At 41.8% G+C, this 20,148-nt stretch overlaps 2 protein-coding genes and 1 pseudogene across 5 annotated transcripts in view; all 3 read left to right on the forward strand.

Annotated features, from left to right (window-relative positions):
• The window catches only part of LOC139546240 (E3 ubiquitin-protein ligase TRIM39-like), a 49,495-nt gene that overhangs the window by 578 nt on the left and 28,769 nt on the right, over nt 1–20,148 (forward strand). The gene's annotated exons all lie outside the window — the stretch shown is intronic.
• Nucleotides 207–5,521, forward strand: LOC139546242 (E3 ubiquitin-protein ligase TRIM39-like). Of its 4 annotated transcripts, none has more exons than XR_011669183.1 (8): nt 207–352; nt 453–614; nt 731–868; nt 992–1,043; nt 1,279–1,305; nt 1,406–1,432; nt 1,584–4,205; nt 4,259–5,521. XR_011669183.1 is itself a non-coding variant. In XM_071354384.1 (7 exons), the coding sequence occupies exons 3-7, from the start codon at nt 812–814 to the stop codon at nt 2,117–2,119; spliced, it is 699 nt and encodes a 232-aa protein (XP_071210485.1). In that variant the 5' UTR covers nt 207–352; nt 453–614; nt 731–811; the 3' UTR covers nt 2,120–5,521. The 4 variants fall into 4 exon arrangements, 1 of the variants encoding a protein (XP_071210485.1); XR_011669184.1 differs by having other exon boundaries at nt 1,584–3,751; nt 3,790–5,521; XR_011669185.1 differs by having other exon boundaries at nt 1,584–3,751.
• LOC139547201 (E3 ubiquitin-protein ligase TRIM39-like) lies at nt 16,779–18,459 on the forward strand (annotated as a pseudogene).

Below are 20,148 nucleotides of genomic sequence, written 5' to 3' on the forward strand. Positions count from 1 at the left end.
GTCAGAAATAGAAGAGCAGTAGGGATAGAACCGTCCCAATACGGTATAACAAACATTTGCATAGCATCATCTGATCGCCATGGAACATTTGAATAAATACATACCAAAAAAAAAATAGGGAGAAAGAATAAAGAGTTTGACATTGTAAAAGGACACATCAAAACAGATAAAGAGAGAGAAGGGTCGAGGGGAACATGTAGGTGTTTTCCCTTCAACCTATCAGTTGTATATGTGTTTTCTATCTCCATAGTATCAAGATAATTTCACCACCAGCCACGAGGATGGCTACAGCCTGGCAGAGTGTCAACAGTTCATCCTACAATGGGCGGAGGAGTTGAGCATCTTACCGAAGGTACTGTTGAGAACAACCACCAAAAAAACAGCAACATTAATGCATCCATGCAATGCTGCTGTAATGATTGTGTACGAGTGACAAACGTCTGTTTTTAAAGATATCCGTGGGGCAAAGCAGGAGCTCACCAAAGGCCCTGCGTACCTGCTGGGAGGACTATGAGGTAGAGGAGAGAACATCTCCAAAAGAGGCTGAGAGAAGACTGGCAGAAGCTCAGCGCATCGTCTCAGAATGGGCTGCAGGACTACAATCACGAAAACAGGTCTCACAACTAACAACAAATAATTAAAAGAACCTGTGCTTATTATGACAAAAAAAAAAGCATTTCAACTTTTTAAGGTTAGTAAATTCTCACATATAATTTCTGTGTCTCTGTAGGACTCAGTGTGTCCAGGAGAGGATGTGTGTTCAGTCCTGCAGGATCTGGAGGGACAGTGGAAGAGAGGGAAGCTACCCAACATGCTTCCTGTCATGGACTTCCTCATCTGGACTGTGTTACAGGAACAGCCTCAAGAGGTGTGGCATGATAGTAACCTAGTAGGATAGGTTTTTTTTTCTCGTAATTTATGATGTTGGAATATTTTTCTGAGTGATTAGTAGGATAATTCATCATTAATCATCGGTCACTTTGTCGTACAGGGCTCCATCCCAGAGCTGTGGCTCAAATCCAAGCAGAGGTTCAAACATTCAGGTACATCTCATTTTCAACATGAGCAAAGATAACATGAGTATTACATTGACTGTAGGCCTACACAATACTTTCAGTATATCATTTGACCTGCACAAAACCTGTTTTTTTTCAGTCCTCAAACACTTTTTAAATCTGCACGAAACCAATTTTATCATTTCTCAAACACTTTCTGTTTGATTAAGCAAATGCCTGCATGAATTGACATTTCTTCAAAATGCTTTCATGTTGTCCTCAGCCTTCACCACAGTGATTCCTGAACCAGGTAAGCTGTAGGGTTAAAAATAAATTCAGTTGAATTCACTTTTTTCAAATTACTTTTCGGTTGTAAACTCATCAGGTTTTCAAACGTTGTTTTATTTCAGTATGGGACTGGATAAGCAAAGCATCAGGTAAATTAAACTACTAAACCATTATGATTTTACAACATGACAATGGCAGTCTTAATTCAGAATTGTTTTTAATATTTTTGTTTTATTCACAAAGAAAAAGTTACATTATGTAAATCAATAATCCTGTCAATTTTTTTTTTTTAACTTACAGTTGACATTCTCTTGGACCCTGAATCAGCCAATCCAGATTTCATCGTGTCCAACAATCAGAAACGTGTGAGAGTGGGAAAAATAATAGAGAGTAAACATGATCCTAGAGACGGACACGGTCACTACCGCGCATCTCACAAGTATGATGGGTGGTGGTGTGCACTGGGAACGCAGGGCTTTACCGAAGGTAGGCATTACTGGGAGGTGGGGGTGGAAGGGAAGACAGACTGGAGGATAGGGATAACCAAGGAATCTGCACCAAGAAGAGGCTTCGTTGAACTGAACACGTCAACAGGTTACGGGACACTTCGGATGCAGGTCAGTGGGCTGAAGGCTCTAACGGTTCCGGCTGTCGATATCAAGATTCCAGAACATCTCAAGAAGATCGGGGTCTACCTTGACATTGAGGAGGGGCAGCTCTCCTTTTATGATGTTGTAGCACGCAGTCATATCTACACCTTCAATGACACGTTTTCTGAACAGGTTTATCCAGTCTTTGGCACAGTAGAGACAGACAGAGACCTTGTCATACTGTAGTACACAGCTAAATGGAAAAGAAAAGTCACAGAAGTTATTGAGGATGTCTCATGACTAAGAACCACCCTAGACCACACTAGACCACAGGCCTCATTTACCCTATTTTTAACAGGGACATTTGGGGAAATTACTCCGCCCACTTGCTTTACGACGGTACCAATTATGCCAAAAAACACAGCTAATTCCATACACGGTGTATACAATATTTAGTAACTTTGTTCTGAACATGTTCTCTTCCGTCCCCAAGCACAACAGTAATCCATAATGGTGACCATGTATTATCCTTACTCCAGTTATACTGTAGCAATTTGATTTCTATCTTTCTAAAGAGTGTCGGCATTATGATGCCAGATGTATCTTTCTTTATGACTTGGGGAAGCTTTACTTTGTGAATTTACCTGCTGGTTACTAGTCCAACACTCTAACCACTAGGCTACCTGCTGGTTACTAGTCCAACACTCTAACCACTAGGCTACCTGCTGGTTACTAGTCCAACACTCTAACCACTAGGCTACCTGCTGGTTACTAGTCCAACACTCTAACCACTAGGCTACCTGCTGGTTACTTGTCCAACACTCTAACCACTAGGCTACCTGCTGGTTACTAGTCCAACACTCTAACCACTAGGCTACCTGCTGGTTACTAGTCCAACACTCTAACCACTAGGCTACCTGCTGGTTACTAGTCCAACACTCTAACCACTAGGCTACCTGCTGGTTACTAGTCCAACACTCTAACCACTAGGCTACCTGCTGGTTACTTGTCCAACACTCTAACCACTAGGCTACCTGCTGGTTACTAGTCCAACACTCTAACCACTAGGCTACCTGCTGGTTACTAGTCCAACACTCTAACCACTAGGCTACCTGCTGGTTACTAGTCCAACACTCTAACCACTAGGCTACCTGCTGGTTACTAGTCCAACACTCTAACCACTAGGCTACCTGCTGGTTACTAGTCCAACACTCTAACCACTAGGCTACCTGCTGGTTACTAGTCCAACACTCTAACCACTAGGCTACCTGCTGGTTACTTGTCCAACACTCTAACCACTAGGCTACCTGCTGGTTACTAGTCCAACACTCTAACCACTAGGCTACCTGCTGGTTACTAGTCCAACACTCTAACCACTAGGCTACCTGCCGCCCCTTTATGACTTGGGAAGCTTTACTTTGTGAATTTATTGATACGGTGACATTAGATGTTTACTATGATTTCATCAGTTGAGGTTAGCTACAAAAATAATTATATTTATTTTTCATACTTCCTCAGTGAGTTTGTACAGCACTGACGACGCTATAGAAGCTAAAATGTATGTTATTTTTTTGTTTAGCACTTTGGACTCTGCACATTCTGTTATTCTTTCAGGTATGTATTGAACGGAGTATATTTTAGTATCTTGGTTTCCATGGTTTGATATTTTAATTCATGAAACATGGGACCATCATGTTGCCTTTATATTGTTGTTCAAACAGACCATTTGAAGAATTAAATTCAAGACAATTCATGAGGACGTTTATATAGGCACAGATGATGTCAAAAACCAATCAGATATAGTTGTCTCTCAGCATCAGTCAGGCTCACCTTTTCTCTCCCCAGCCAGCTTGTTTATGAGGTAAGACTGTTTATGAGGTAAGAATGTGTTTATGAGGTAGGCCTGTGTTTATGAGGTAGGCCCGTGTTTATGAGGTAGGCCTGTGTTTATGAGGTAGGCCCGTGTTTATGAGGTAGGCCTGTGTTTATGAGGTAGGCCTGTGTTTATGAGGTAGGCCTGTGTTTATGAGGTAGGCCCGTGTTTATGAGGTAGGCCTGTGTTTATAATGTAAGACTGTGTTTATAATGTAAGACTGTGTTTATGATGTAAGACTGTTTATGAGGTAGGCCTGTGTTTATGAGGTAGGCCTGTGTTTATGAGGTAGGCCTGTGTTTATGAGGTAGGCCCGTGTTTATGAGGTAGGCCTGTGTTTATAATGTAAGACTGTGTTTATAATGTAAGACTGTGTTTATAATGTAAGACTGTGTTTATAATGTAAGACTCTGTTTATAATGTAAGACTGTGTTTATGAGGTCGGCCCGTGTTTATGAGGTAAGAATGTTTATGAGGTAGGCCCGTGTTTATGATGTAAGAATGTTTATGAGGTAGGCCCGTGTTTATGAGGTAGGCCCGTGTTTATGAGGTAGGCCCGTGTTTATGAGGTAGGCCCGTGTTTATGAGGTAGCCTGATCACCTTCCATCACTACGACTTGCTGTTTCAGTCCCATTGATTGTCTCTGGGAGCACAAAGCTCTCTCAACGTTTTCGACGAGGCACATTGATGAATCCATGGTCAAATGCCTTCACAAGATCACTTCACAGTAGCGGCTAATAATATACTATTGTAAAACGTAATAGCCTATACCCTTCACTGCAAAACGCATGTTAGGATGAGGATTCTATGGAAGTGCAGGTCCTGCGTTTTCACCTCCAGCACAATGATGATTATTTTTCCACTAATTGGTCTTTTGACCAATCAGATCAGCTCTTTTGCCAATAACTGGGCAAAAGATCACAATTGGGCTGCTTGTGTAAACACATAATAATAATATTGATATATTGATATATATTGATATAATTCTAATTATAAAATGGCATCAATTTCTCCCGAGATAATCATTGTGTGCAGCTATCTCTGGTTGCAGTGTATGAAACAGGGAGAGTAAGCTCGTCTGTGGTGGTCAGCGAACCTTCGACCTTCTGACTCGTAACCCTGCAGGGTTGAGGAGTAACGGATTACATATAAGGGATTACAAAAAAACGGTAACTGTAATCTGTTACGTTACCAGCAAAAAATATTGTAATCAGATTACAGATACTTTTGAAAAACTAGATGATTACATCAAGGATTACTTTTTAAATCAGAAAGGATGTTTGCAAGAGAAATAAAATCTTTGGCACTTTTCTCAATGACATTCAAATCAGCATTGAAAAAAGGTTTAAGTTTGTTCCACCTGAGTGAGCCTGACCACCAATCAGAGACCATGATGGTACACCAAATGTGTTTGATGGGTCGCGGGGAAAAGAGCAGGAATAGGCTTTTGTAGGCTGCAGTCCAAGCTATGTCTTCCAATGGTGCGACTGCTGTCGGCATCCAAAGATTATCCAACTTGTATAAACACTTGGAGGTAGAGGATGACAGCAGTGGTGTAGTCTTCGGCGATACAGATATCACTTATTATCAGTGGCGACCCGTCATTCAGGGCATCTGTTTTGAGCACCACACTTTTAGGTAAGAAAAAGTGTGGGGGGGCTTGCCTGTTTTGCTTGTTATTTTGGCATTAATATGTGTCACATATCAGTTTGCAAACAATGTAATAAAAAAAAAAATATATATCATTGAGTTAATAAAGCCGCATTCAAACATGGTCTCTTTTTTGTTTTCTTGAGGAAGACAGCTCCAAAATGCAGGTGTTTCAGCCTAGCTCAGTGCTTTCTGTGGTGGTGGGGCTAGTCAGCAGATAAAACAGAGCGTTTTGATTGGCTCAGATTTCTGTCACTCATGGGACAGTACGTCATCCCCAATTCTAAGGTTAGAGCTCGAACATTTTTGCCCCTTGGGTTCTGCCATAGAGTTCTATTAAAAGTGCCCATGCCAAGAATGCTCAAGGTCATTGGCCACAGATAGAATGACATCAAATCACGTTCTATCTACAGTAGCTTTGATTGGACTGATCATGTCAACATCTTACTTTCAAAGTCTTAGCTAGCAGTCATCATCAGTTGTCATCAAGTCGACAATCTACTGTCAAATCCTTTTAATCCTTGTCATATGAAGAGAAATAAGCTTGACTGAGACACAGGCAATGTCATGTTTGAATGAGAGACAATACAGGATTGGTGTGCGTGGCCAAAGACCTATTTTCATGTCATCTCACCATATCACTTCCTGGAGTTTGCTAAATGGCATTGGCACTTGGATTGGAACTGGTGCTTTGATCATATGACAGGAAAAATAGAGCTCTTTGGCCACGCCCACCAGGGGTGGGTTTGTCCACTGAAAGAAACAATGCATAAGCAGAAAATACCTCATCCCTACTGTAAAATATGGTGATGGATCTTTGATGTTTGAATGAAAAGCACGACTGTTGGTATGACATCCTACACTACTTCCTGGAGCTGGGGGGAGGGTGTAATGGTATTGACATCCTACACTACTTCCTGAAGCTGAGGGAGGGTGTAATGGTACTGCTACTGGATGATGTTATGCAATCTGGCCATGTGCTGTGTGGTTTGTCACAAAACACAACTTTAGGACATGTACTAAGTTGAGTTACAGTAAGGCTGTGTGGAGGTTTGAGGGAGAGACTGGGGGCTGGGGGTAGCTGGTTGGGGTCAAGTCAAGAAGTAAGTAGAAAACACTGTTGTTTTTCTACGAGGATTCTTTAATTAAAAATGTCATGTCGATCCACATCCTCATTGCTGATCTGAAAACTGAATTGAACCCAACCATGCCATTTGGCTGGAGATACCTTATCAATATTTACCTCACAGTGCCATCTAGTGGTTGAATGTATGCATTAGAAAAAGAAAAAAAAGAAGAAAAAAAAATACAAATACACATTGTTTTGTTTCACCACCAGGTGTCGCTAATTGCATAGTTTACATGAGGACAGGTTCTCTCTATAGAGGCTGACCATTATACCCAAGATTTGATGTGCTCACCCTGTCACTGTGTGCTGTGTAATTCAGGTAAGTCTGTCTATGTCAAATCAAATCAAATTTTATTTGTCACATACACATGGTTAGCAGATGTTAATGCGAGTGTAGCGAAATGCTTGTGCTTATAGTTCCAACTGTGCAGTAATATCTAACAAGTAATCTAACAATTTCACAACAACTACCTTATACACACAAGTGTAAAGGAATGAATACGAATATGTACATATAAATATATGAATGAGTGATGGTACAGAACGGCATAGGCAAGATGCAGTAGATGATATAGAGTACAGTATATACATTTAAGATTAGTAATGTAGGGTATGTAAAGAGTTTTTAAAAGTGGCATTGTTTAAAGTGACTAGGGATACATTTATTACATCCAATATTTTATTATCAAAGTGGCTCACTTGGGATACGTTATCAGAGTCTGACTGATGTCTTGAGATGTTGCTTCAATATATCCACATAATTTTCTTTTCCCCATGATGCCATCTATTTTGTGAAGTGCACCAGTCCCTCCTGCAGCAAAGCACCCCCACAACATGATGCTGCCACCCCCGTGCTTCACGGTTGGGATGGTGTTCTTCGGCTTGCAAGCCTCCCCCTTGTTCCTCCAAACATAACGATGGTCATTATGGCCAAACAGTTGTATTTTTGTTTCATCAGACCAGAGGACATTTCTCAAAAAAGTACGATCTTTGTCCCCATGTGCAGTTGTAAACCGTAGTCGGGCTTTTATATGGCGGTTTTGGAGCAGTGGCTTTCTCCTTGCTGAGCGGCCTTTCAGGTTATGTCGATCTAGGACTCGTTTTACTGTGGATATAGACACTTTTGTACTGGTTTCCTCCAGCATCTTCACAAGGTCCTTTGTTGTTGTTCTGGGATTGATTTGCACCAAAGTACGTTCATCTCTAGGAGACAGAACGCGTCTCCTTCCTGAGTGGTATGACGGCTGCGTGGTCCCATGGTGTTTATACTATTGTTTGTACAGATGAACTTGGTACCTTCAGGCATTTGGAAATTGCTCCCAAGAATGAACCAGACTTGTGGAGGTCTACAATTGTTTTCTGAGGTCTCGGCTGATTTCTTATGATTTCCCCATGATGTCAAGCAAAGAGGCACTGAGTTTGAAGGTAGGCCTTGAAATACATCCACAGGTACACCTCCAATTGACTCAAATGATGTCAATTAGCCTATCAGAAGCTTCTAAAGCCATGACATCATTGTTTGGAATTTTCCAGGCTGTTTAAAGGCACAGTCAACTTACTGTATGTAAACTTCTGACCCACTGGAATTGTGATACAGTGAATTATAAGGGAAATAATATGTCTGTAAACAATTTTTGGAAAAATGTCTTGTGTCATGCACAAAGTAGATGTCCTAACCAACTTGCCAAAACTATAGTTTGTTAACAAGAAATCTGTGGAGTGGTTTAAAATAGAGTTTTAATGACTCCAACCTAAGTGTATGTAAACCTCTGACTTCAACTGTGTATATATATAAAACATGTTTCATTTGAACTATTTGCCATTCTTTAATGACTAAATACAAATTCCCATTTTGTCTACCAACAGATAATAGTATCATCCTGATTTTCTTCGTATTGGTTTCACAACAATTTGGTGCTTCCAAGACAACGCACAACCTCCAAGGAAAAATGTGCGTATGTTGTTTTTTTGTTGCATAGAGCTTCCTATTGGTTAATTCTGATACTTTCCAAGCGGGAAACTCAGAGCTCATCTTTCTACAACGAGTTCCCTAGTCTGACATTTCTGCGTTTCTGAGTCTAGGTGGCATGATTTCTCATTTATATTTGGGTTGTCATGAACAACTTTCATTGAGATAACCATGTTTCAATTGTACAGTATTGTAATATTTATTAGATGGCTGTATATTGTAGTGACACTTAGTAATTGGAATAAGGCTGTATTACTGTGTTCCATTTCACTTTCTGTATCATTTGTTTAAAAAACAATGTGTGAAATGGACGACTGGTGGAAGGGCAGCAGAGGGTGGAGTCTCTGAGACTTTAAACAAACAACATTGTGAAATGGACGACTGGTTGGAGGTAGTGCTAGAGGGTGGAGTCTCTGAGAGAGGGTGGAGTCTCTGAGACTTTAAACAAACAACATTGTGAAATGGACTACTGGTTGGAGGTAGTGCCAGAGGGTGGAGTCTCTGAGACTATACATACCATGAACAAAACAAGTTCTTCATTCTCTGGATGGTGATGAACAACAGGAAGGATTCTGCATTCTATACTCTCACTGCGTTTTAGGACATTATTATAGGACAAAGATGGCATCACAGACGGCTGGTAGTTTGAAATGTTTTCTCACATTTACAGCAGCAATAACAGTTGTTATCTGAAGTGCTATTGCTTCATAAAATAGCTGCTAGAAGTAGACCTACAAAGAGTGCAAAGTGCATCTTTTCCAGATGAGAACAAAAAGAGAGAACAATACCAGAACCTGTTCATCACAACCTTTCATCAAACCAAGAATGAGTTTACATCATTTAGTTCAGATAAGTTTATTAATTCGACCATTTAAAAAAAACAAGCACACATAAAACTTGAAAAAGCCTTTACATGCACGTGAGTAACGTCAGAGGATAAAAAATAATAAAGTCTGGGACTTATTTCCATTGAGGTCCTTTTTGAGACAAGATGTCTAGGCAAGATCCAACACAGTTAAACACAGTACAGCAGTGAAATAATAAAACAGAAACAGAGAAGAAGAACATCTATCTCATCATTCCAGTTACATCATAGAGGTTATTTAAATGGGCACAGAAGACATCAAACATATTTGTACTTTATTTTTAAAGCTGTCCAGAGAGGATGTTGTTTTTATGGGCAGAGGCAACCTATTCCATTCTGAGGCTCCAGTATACAAGAAAGTACCTTTCCCAGCAATACTCCTGAACCTGTATAAGTACACATCAGCAACACCTGATCTGGTGCTGTGATTGTGTGCATCCCAAACACAAGGACAGTAATCACTTAGATATCTGGGCGCAGGACCATAAATACTCCTGTAAACCAGACCTGGTCTAATCTGGGAAACCCTACCCTCAACAGGCAGCCAGTTTAGTTCCTGAAAGCAGCTCCTGCCTTCAATACTACCCTGATCAGCTTATTCTGGGCTATCTGGAGCTTCCCCTTCATACGTTTAGATAAGCCCCCAAACCAGGAAGTACTAGCACAGTCAAAATGGCATGGAATCAGGAGTCCTTATCAAGCAGCTTGGATTTCTAGCCAAAAATGTTGTCCTGGCATTGTTGCTACCTTTGCAAAAGAAAAAGAGTTTGGCTGAACCCCTAACTCTACATAATACTTCTTGACTTGGTTGCTTCCATACAAACCAGAACTGGTGGGCAGCTGGCTAACCAGCTTGCTGGCAACAGAAGTAAAAAAAGACTTGAAATCATTGGCAATCTCTGCTTTTTCATATACCATCTCCCCCCTGATGTTCAGTCCGATACTGTTTAGTTTGTTTTTGGTAGTACTACTACAACCTAGTTCCTTAAATGATTTCCAAAGCTTTTTAGGGTCATTTTTGTTCTCATTTATTTTCTCAGCAAAGTAACCCCTCTTAGCCTCATCCATCCTGCTCTGTGCTTCATTTCTGTGATGTTTATATAGGACAAAATCACGCTGCTCTTGAGAGTTCTTAAATTTCTTAAAGGCCTTATTCCTTGCTTGGATAGATTCTAGAATCTCCTGATTAAACCAAGGGCTAGATCTCTGCTTTACCCTGACCCGTCTAATGGGAGCCATCACATTCACCACATCAAGGAATCTACATTTAAAAGCTTCCCAGGCACTGTCTACCCCTACATTATCTAGCACAGGTGACCAGTCAATTTGACCCACTTCCTCCCTAAACTTTTCAACACAGTATTTTTTGAATCCTCTGATTCTAACGGTTTTGTGACACTTAAATATATCTTTAAAAATCCTCCATGTGCAAAATGTAATAAAATGATCACTGATTCCATAGACTATTACTCCACTCTGCGATATTTTAGATTTATCAGACACCAATATTAAGTCATTTGTACTTTGCACTGTTTCACATATCCTGGTGGGATCTTTTATCATTTAGGTCAGAGCAAGTATCTACAACAGTGCATAAAGACATTGTGGGTCGGGCTATTCTTTTAGCAGACATCAGTATTGAAATCCCCTAACATAAGTATTTCCTTCAACAGGGAATCATTACAGTTTGACAACACAATTTCAAGACCTGCATAGAATGCATTCTGCTTGGGCGGCCTATAACAACCCCCCAACACAATCGGCTTGGTTTTGGGAAGGCAGATATCCAGCCAGACAATCTCCAGATCAGCGTTTAAATCTGATCTGATGTTAAAAGTAATGTCTGATCTTACAAACGCACATATCCCCCCCACCGTTCCGATTCTGATCCTTCCTGATAACAGAGTAATTACTTATCTCAATTTCTGAGTCACAAACAGATGAATCCAACCATGTCTCAGTAAAACATAAGACACCCATCTCTGATTTGCAAACCAACAGGCGTATCTCATCGATCTTCAGTAGTAGGCTTCGGCCGTTGAAGTGCACAAAATGTAGGCCCTTCTTCCCAAAGGCCTCATTGAATTCCCAATCCACTTGTAACTCGCCTCTCACTGCGCTACCATCTTGCCACTGCACTGCCTCAGGTGGCCTCTCTGTTGCCATGGAACACCCCTCCCCAGGTGCTACTAATTTGACCTCACCACCGTGTACCCCGTCACTCGCCTCTGGTGGCCTCAGCTCCGCTGTGGACCCCCCCTCCTCTGGTGCACTCTCCACCCTCGTTAAGTCCTCTGGACCAACTCCACCTTCAATGCTGACACCCCCCGCGGGTACAGCACACAGACAGCAGCGGTAAGCTTCATTGACCCCATGTCCAAAGCTAGGATCGCTTTTAGATGAATCTTCTGCTCGCATTTCCTAACACACCAAAGCTTTTCTGTTACTCTTTATCCAACGTTCGCAAGAGGAACATGGGTGCACAGGCCGTTTGATGGGGTTGGTGATAAAGTGAGGTCCAGGGCATTGATGGGGTTGGTGATAAACTGAGGTCCAGGCCGTTTGATGGGGTTGGTGTTAAACTGAGGTCCAGGGCATTGATGGGGTTGGTGTTAAACTGAGGTCCAGGCCGTTTGATGGGGTTGGTGATAAACTGAGGTCCAGGCCGTTTGATGGGGTTGGTGATAAACTGAGGTCCAGGGCATTGATGGGGTTGGTGTTAAAGTGAGGTCCAGGCCATTGATGGGGTTGGTGTTAAAGTGAGGTCCAGGCCGTTTGATGGGGTTGGTGTTAAACTGAGGTCCAGGGCATTGATGGGGTTGGTGTTAAAGTGAGGTCCAGGGCGTTTGATGGGGTTGGTGTTAAACTGAGGTCCAGGCCGTTTGATGGGGTTGGTGTTAAACTGAGGTCCAGGCCGTTTGATGGGGTTGGTGATAAACTGAGGTCCAGGACGTTTGATGGGGTTGGTGATAAAGTGAGGTCCAGGCCGTTTGATGGGGTTGGTGTTAAACTGAGGTCCAGGCCGTTTGATGGGGTTGGTGATAAACTGAGGTCCAGGCCGTTTGATGGGGTTGGTGTTAAACTGAGGTCCAGGCCGTTTGATGGGGTTGGTGATAAACTGAGGTCCAGGCCGTTTGATGGGGTTGGTGTTAAAGTGAGGTCCAGGCCGTTTGATGGGGTTGGTGATAAACTGAGGTCCAGGCCGTTTGATGGGGTTGGTGATAAACTGAGGTCCAGGGCGTTTGATGGGGTTGGTGTTAAACTGAGGTCCAGGCCGTTTGATGGGGTTGGTGATAAACTGAGGTCCAGGCCGTTTGATGGGGTTGGTGTTAAACTGAGGTCCAGGCCATTGATGGGGTTGGTGATAAACTGAGGTCCAGGCCGTTTGATGGGGTTGGTGGTAAACTGAGGTCCAGGCCGTTTGATGGGGTTGGTGATAAACTGAGGTCCAGGGCGTTTGATGGGGTTGGTGATAAACTGAGGTCCAGGGCATTGATGGGGTTGGTGATAAACTGAGGTCCAGGGCATTGATGGGGTTGGTGATAAACTGAGGTCCAGGGCATTGATGGGGTTGGTGATAAACTGAGGTCCAGGGCATTGATGGGGTTGGTGATAAACTGAGGTCCAGGCCGTTTGATGGGGTTGGTGTTAAACTGAGGTCCAGGGCATTGATGGGGTTGGTGATAAACTGAGGTCCAGACCGTTTGATGGGGTTGGTGTTAAAGTGAGGTCCGGGGCATTGATGGATATCCCCTAATAAGAGAAGGCATATAGTTATTATAAGATCTCCACCATTAATTTGCGATATCAGACTGGCCTTCGATGGTCGTTTTGGTTTGTGCCAAGGTGCTATGAAAGTTTAGTGTATATAGCATTCCTTTCAAATAAGAAGTACTGAATGCAATCAAAAGTGTTTGTGTGACTGAGAAGTTGCTGAGAATTTGCTATTCTTTCATCTAGATTGCAGATGCAATTATTTCCAGTGACATTTAAAACAAACACATAAAGTTAAAGGGCTGCCACCATGCCGAACTTGCCGGTCGTCGTCTTGGACCTGAATATCGTAGTCACATTTTGTGGTAGAAATTCCCCTCATAGTGGGTTGCATTTTAGTTGTAACTGCCTATGCATGCACTGTGCATCTCAGTAGAATGAGCATTCCTTCTCAGCTGAAGAGGGATTAAAATTAGTCATAGATAAGATTTTCTGTGCTTTAGATGCTCAGACATGCCCTCACCCTGTCATTATGTGGTGTGTGGGTCTGGTAAACAACTCTTGTCAGAAACAGGTATGGGGAGGTTTCAATTTCAAGGTTTGATTCAACGGACAGATATGCGATGCACCTTTCTTGACACGGGTCACTTAAAACCAACGTTTCGGGTCATGACGGTCTCATCTGACAGAAACAGGAACCCCACTAAAAAGGTCATTGAAACTTGGGCCGTAACAACGTGGCTTTAAATGACCATTAATATATTGTGAAGGAGCGCCACTATGCAGAAAGTTCTTTTTGTTCTATTAGTCAATACTTTAGATTATTCCTGTCAAGTATCTGGACATCCTTCCACAGTTCAAACACTATTTTCTGAAGCAATCTAAGAAGTAACTTGTGAGGTGTGGAAACACTTTGTTGCTTTTATGAATTTTGTCTTGCTGCTTTTTGTTCTATGTTGCTCTGTCTGTATGCTACGTCTTGTTTGTCCTATGTATGCTATGTCTTGCTTGTTCTATGTTGCTATTGTCTATATTGTAATTGTTTTTAATAACCTGCCCAGGGACTGCGGTTGAAAATTAGCCGGCTGGCTAAAACCGGCACTTTTACTGAAACGTTGATTAATGTGCACTGTCCCTGTAAAAATAAAAATAAACTCAAACTCAAACTCAAGTGAATCGGGCTATGTGCAAGATACAGATCAGCAACCATAACGAATGTGACAGGCAGAGACAGGAATAGATTGTGGTCAAACCAGTCTTTTCAATGCCAGTAATCTACAGTACAAAATGTTTTTTGAAATTCTTATGAATTTGCTTTCACAGTCAAAACAGCAGTAGGCGTTGTAATTGGTTGGTTCTATTCAACAGTTTGCAAAGGTGAAGGAAAGCCTCAGGCGTAAAGTGCTTGAGTTGTTGGCACACAGAGAGGTAAGGTGAATTAAATACATGGTTTGTCTACTGCTTAGACAAAGTAGACCTTCCACAGCAGTATCACAATGATGGGGAGTAGACTGCCACATAATCCCTTTCAGCACACACAATCACTGTCCCTCTTTCCCGAGGGAACTGACAAAGAGAAAGATGTTTTCACCTTTGATGAGTTTAAATTAATCAACGTGCTGCTGAATTAAGCAGGGTAGTTCAGGTACGTACCTCTGTGTAGTGAAAATAACGTATGTGACCTTATCTTACATGGCCATGAGTCATAATCAGTTGTCCTGTACCAGTCCTCACAGATCAGAAACATCTCCCTTCTGACCAGAGTGACTGAGGAAGGATCTTGTCAAGAGGAGCGTCAATACTTCATACTGCAGTGGGCTGAGGAACTGAACCACTCACCACAGACTGGACAGGTAAATACACCATGGTGCAGTCACCACAGACTGGACAGGTAAATACACCATGGGGCAGTCACCACAGACTGGACAGGTAAATACACCATGGTGCAGTCACCACAGACTGGACAGGTAAATACACCATGGGGCAGTCACCACAGACTGGACAGGTAAATACACCACGGGGCAGTCACCACAGACTGGACAGGTAAATACACCACGTGGGCAGTCACCACAGGCTGGACAGGTAAATACACCATGGTGCAGTCACCACAGACTGGACAGGTAAATACACCATGGGGCAGTCACCACAGACTGGACAGGTACATACACCACGGGGAAGTCACCACAGACTGGACAGGCAAATACACAATGGGGGCAGTCACCACAGACTGGACAGGTAAATACACCACGGAGCAGTCACCACAGACTGGACAGGTAAATACACCATGGGGCAGTCACTACAGACTGGACAGGTAAATACACCATGGTGCAGTTACCACAGACTGGACAGGTAAATACATCCTAGACTAAAAATAATATTCCATGGAGATCCAGGATTTAGATGAATCTGTATCCGGGGAAAACGCCCAGCTGAACCTGGAACCAGTTTTAACACAACAGTCAAACTGTACACAGCACACATCATGTGCAAACAGTGTTGACAGTCAGTTGCTCTTGAGGAAGTAACACATGATTTACTGTTGGGAAATGCAAACAGAGAGTTATTGTAATAAACCACCTGACCTGTTGTTTACTAGATACCAGCTGTTGAACTGTAGGTTAACATGGCTGTTGATTTTACAGGGCTCCATTGTTGAACTGTAGGTTAACATGGCTGTTGATTTTACAAGGCTCCATTGTTGAACTGTAGAATAACATGGCTGTTGATTTTACAGGGCTCCATTGTTGAACTGTAGAATAACCAGGCTGTTGATTTTACAGGGCTCCATTGTTGAGCTGTATATTAACCAGGCTGTTGTTTTACAGGGCTCCATTGTTGAACTGTAGATTAACCAGGCTGTTGTTTTACAGGGCTCCATTGTTGAACTGTAGATTAACCATGGCTGTTGTTTTACAGGGCTCCATTGTTGAACTGTAGAATAACCATGGCTGTTGTTTTACAGGGCTCCATTGTTGAACTGTAGATTAACCAGGCTGTTGTTTTACAGGGCTCCATTGTTGAACTGTAGATTAACCATGGCTGTTGTTTTACAGAGCTCCATTGTTGAACTGTAGATTAACCATGGCTGTTGTTTTACAGGGCTCCATTGTTGAACATGTAGATTAACCAGGCTGTTGTTTTACAGGGCTCCATTGTTGAACTGTAGATTAACCAGGCTGTTGATTTTACAGGGCTCCATTGTTGAACTGTAGATTAACCAGGCTGTTGTTTTACAGGGCTCCATTGTTGAACTGTAGATTAACCAGGCTGTTGTTTTACAGGGCTCCATTGTTGAACTGTAGATTAACCAGGCTGTTGTTTTACAGGGCTCCATTGTTGAACTGTAGATTAACCAGGCTGTTGTTTTACAGGGCTCCATTGTTGAACTGTAGATTAACCAGGCTGTTGTTTTACAGGGCTCCATTGTTGAACTGTAGAATAACCAGGCTGTTGTTTTACAGGGCTCCATTGTTGAACTGTAGATTAACCAGGCTGTTGTTTTACAGGGCTCCATTGTTGAACTATAGAATAACATGGCTGTTGTTTTACAGGGCTCCATTGCAAAGCAGTGGTTCAGAAGCAGAGGTTAGTGTCTGCTACCATTGTGTGTTATTATAGAAGTCAACATATACATTGTATTAATCAGTTCATTTATCTAATATGTTTTGTTTTTCTCTTAATATTTTTCCCTTAGTGACTCTGAATCACAATTCCTGACTCGGGTACGTCACATTCCACAGTTAACGTCTGTTTTTTTTAAATAAACATACTTTTTGTAGTTGTTCATTGCTAACATGATTCTAAATGTCTTGTCTGTTTCATTAGTTTGGAAATGGATTTCGAAAGCATCAGGTTGGTATGGTTCATTGCCAACGCAAATATTTATTCAAACGAGTTAATAACATGCAGAAACTAGTTTCAGTGTTCTAGTATGAACAGAAACGTAATTGGTTGGCTGTGTATCTAGAATGATATAACTAGGACGTTTTTATTTTTATTTACCTTCATAAAAATCTTGTCACAAACAGTAAGGTTTCTCCTGCTACTATCTTTCTAATTTCTAACTTCATTTGATTTATCTCCTTACAGCTAAGATCACACGGGATGAAAAAACAGCCAACCCAAGTCTCCTACTGTCCCCTGACAGGAAAAGAGTGAAAATTAACACCATCATTGAGAGTGTCTACAACCCCTGGGATTGCCATGAAATGACTCACAAAATGTACAATGGTTGGTGGTGTGTACTGGGGACAAAAGGTTTTAACTCAGGAAGGCATTACTAGGAGGTGGGGGTCAGGGGCAAGGCAGAGTGGAGGATAGGTTAGAGAGTCAGCACCACGACAAGGCTTTTTTGACCTGAGTCCAAAGAGAGGTTACTGGACTCTGCGTCTGCAGCTTGGACAACTCATGACGGGTGCAACTGCACCAGTCACTATACTGAACCAGGTTGTACCCTCAAAGGTAGGGGTCTATCTGGATATAGAGGAGGGACAGGTCTCCTTCTATGATGCAGCGAAAAGGCGGCATATTTACACTTTTGATGTCGACTTTGATCAATCTGAAAAAGATTTACCCCCTTTTTCACACCATTGAGACAGACAGAGAGCTAGTTATTCTGTAGTTTCATACCTATGATTTGATCAATCTGTTTCACACCATTGAGACAGACAGAGAGCTAGTTATTCTGTAGTTTCATACCTATGATTTGATCAATCTGTTTCACACCATTGAGACAGACAGAGAGCTAGTTATTCTGTAGTTTCATACCTATGATTTGATCAATCTGTTTCACACCATTGAGACAGACAGAGAGCTAGTTATTCTGTAGTTTCATACCTATGATTTGATCAATCTGTTTCACACCATTGAGACAGACAGAGAGCTAGTTATTCTGTAGTTTCATCTTCCTAGAGTTATGGTCACTCTGACAGAGTTCCAGAGTTCCTCTGTGGAGATGAGAGAACCTTCTAGAAGGTTATGTATATATAGTAAATATGCACATACAGTAGGTTTAAAGGCTTACATAGAGCTCACCACCACCCACTTTATTGTACAGGTCTTTCTAGCAACTGAAAATCTTTTATTTTCAGCTCGCATTGAATAAAAATTACATTTAACCGTGATATGTGTTTTTCATTGCATCTACTCATAATACTTTCTATCGACATTGAGTGTTATATTAGTTACTGTAGTAAAAAATAAGTCGAACTTTGTCTGGAAAAAGAGTCAAACTGGATCTTCAGATTGACTCTGTACCGGTACCCCCCCTGTATATAGTCTCGCTATTGTTATTTTACTGCTGCTCTTTAATTACTTGTTACTTTTATTTCTTATTCCTATTTTCTTTTTTCCTTTTTTTAAACTGCATTGTTCGGTTAGGGGCTCGTGAGTCAGCATTTCACTGTAAGGTTACCTGTTTTATTCGGCGCATGTGACAAATAACATTTGATTTGATTTGAACAAGAGCTTTATCATACTGCTGCTTGCCATCAGAGGGAATCTGCACTGTTGTGGAACTGATCCTGAAGTAAACAATGTATTTCTGTTTGCTTTCAGTTTCACTTCTCAGTCAAAAGACAGAAGCCAGTGTCAACATCTGAGCATTTGTAACCGACTGGCTCAAATCGGTCTTACAGTATGTAGCAAAATTTGAAATGGTATTTTTTTTTACATTGGATAAAAGTAGAGACTCCAAGCTACAAAATGGTATTTCATACACTACAGTTGGGAAAGGAATTTTGCTTTGAAAGTTGATTAACTTGTAAACTCATTTTTGAGAAAATGGACTTTGAATATTTTGGTACCTACTGGCGAGCTCTTCTTTGTCTACACCCATTCAGCATCGTTCACACCCTCTTAAGCCACACCCATCTCTTTAAGGGTTGATCCAAGCGTTCTGTACTAACAACAGCTGTCAGGCACCCAAGCTAACTTGCTAGCTACTTCCAGACATCTCAGTGAGAGAACATCTCACTGAATATTATAGGCCCAAGAAGAGCTGGTTAGGCTGTTATGTTATCCAGAGCGTTGGTGACTGCAACTGTGCTGTCAAATTGTCCGTTCGTAAATTCAGAGCGTTTCGCACAGTGGACTCTCTGGTCAATGAGTTTACTGAAGTTCACTGACATCCAGCCATATTCAACGGGTATTGAGCGTTTGTAAATCCATCAATTATTCTGCGCTCTCTGGCACACTCAGACGAGAGTGCTTTGAAATCGGAGTAGAGTGCCAGACTGAATTTACGAACGCACCCGAAATGGTTACTTGCATAGTGGAGTCTTTTGTTAAGCCATGTAGCTAGCTAGCTAAACAATGGACCATAATCCCAACTCATGACGTTACTACCCTGCATGAATCTGCAGGTAGCTAACCTACCAGGTTGTAACGATGTGCGCTGGGAGTCAGGAAGCAAGTTCAGGGATTGAGTGTTTTAATCAATAAACACAACATAATATCAACTAAGAAACACGGACAACGCACAGAACTGACACAGGAACAGAAACAATAATGCCTGGGGAAAGAACCAAAGGGAGTGACAGATATAGGGGAGGTAATCAGGAAGGTGATGGAGTCCAGGTGAGTCTCATGAGGCGCAGGTGCGTGTAACGATGGTGACAGGTGTGCGCCATAACGAGCAGCCTGGTGACCTAGAGGCCGGAGAGGGAGCACACGTGACACAGGTTCAATGTTAGCTAGCTAACATTAGGCTATAGCTAGCCAAGAAAATGTCTCTTTTTGTCAAAATTAGAAACATTTAATATCTGATAATGTAGCTAGCCAGACTCTTACCTGTATACCGTTACATCATTCATGGATGCGTCTCCTGTTGGATGAGGATGTAATCCGGAAGCAATCATACTCAAATTCCACTGATTTCAAAACTCTGTCCTCCAGAAAGTGGAGAGCAACATTTACGCAGTTTTAATACATACAATACATTTATTTTTTAAAATCTGCGTTAAAAGTTTAAATTCAAACTGCTCTCCTGTGAATTAGTAGCCTCATGCAGCGCAACTTATCTCCTTCACATAGAGTTGATCAGGCTGTTGATTGTGGCCTGTGGAATGTTGTCCC

The sequence above is a fragment of the Salvelinus alpinus genome, chromosome 20, assembly GCF_045679555.1.
Source record: "Salvelinus alpinus chromosome 20, SLU_Salpinus.1, whole genome shotgun sequence".
Lineage (NCBI taxonomy): Eukaryota > Metazoa > Chordata > Actinopteri > Salmoniformes > Salmonidae > Salvelinus > Salvelinus alpinus.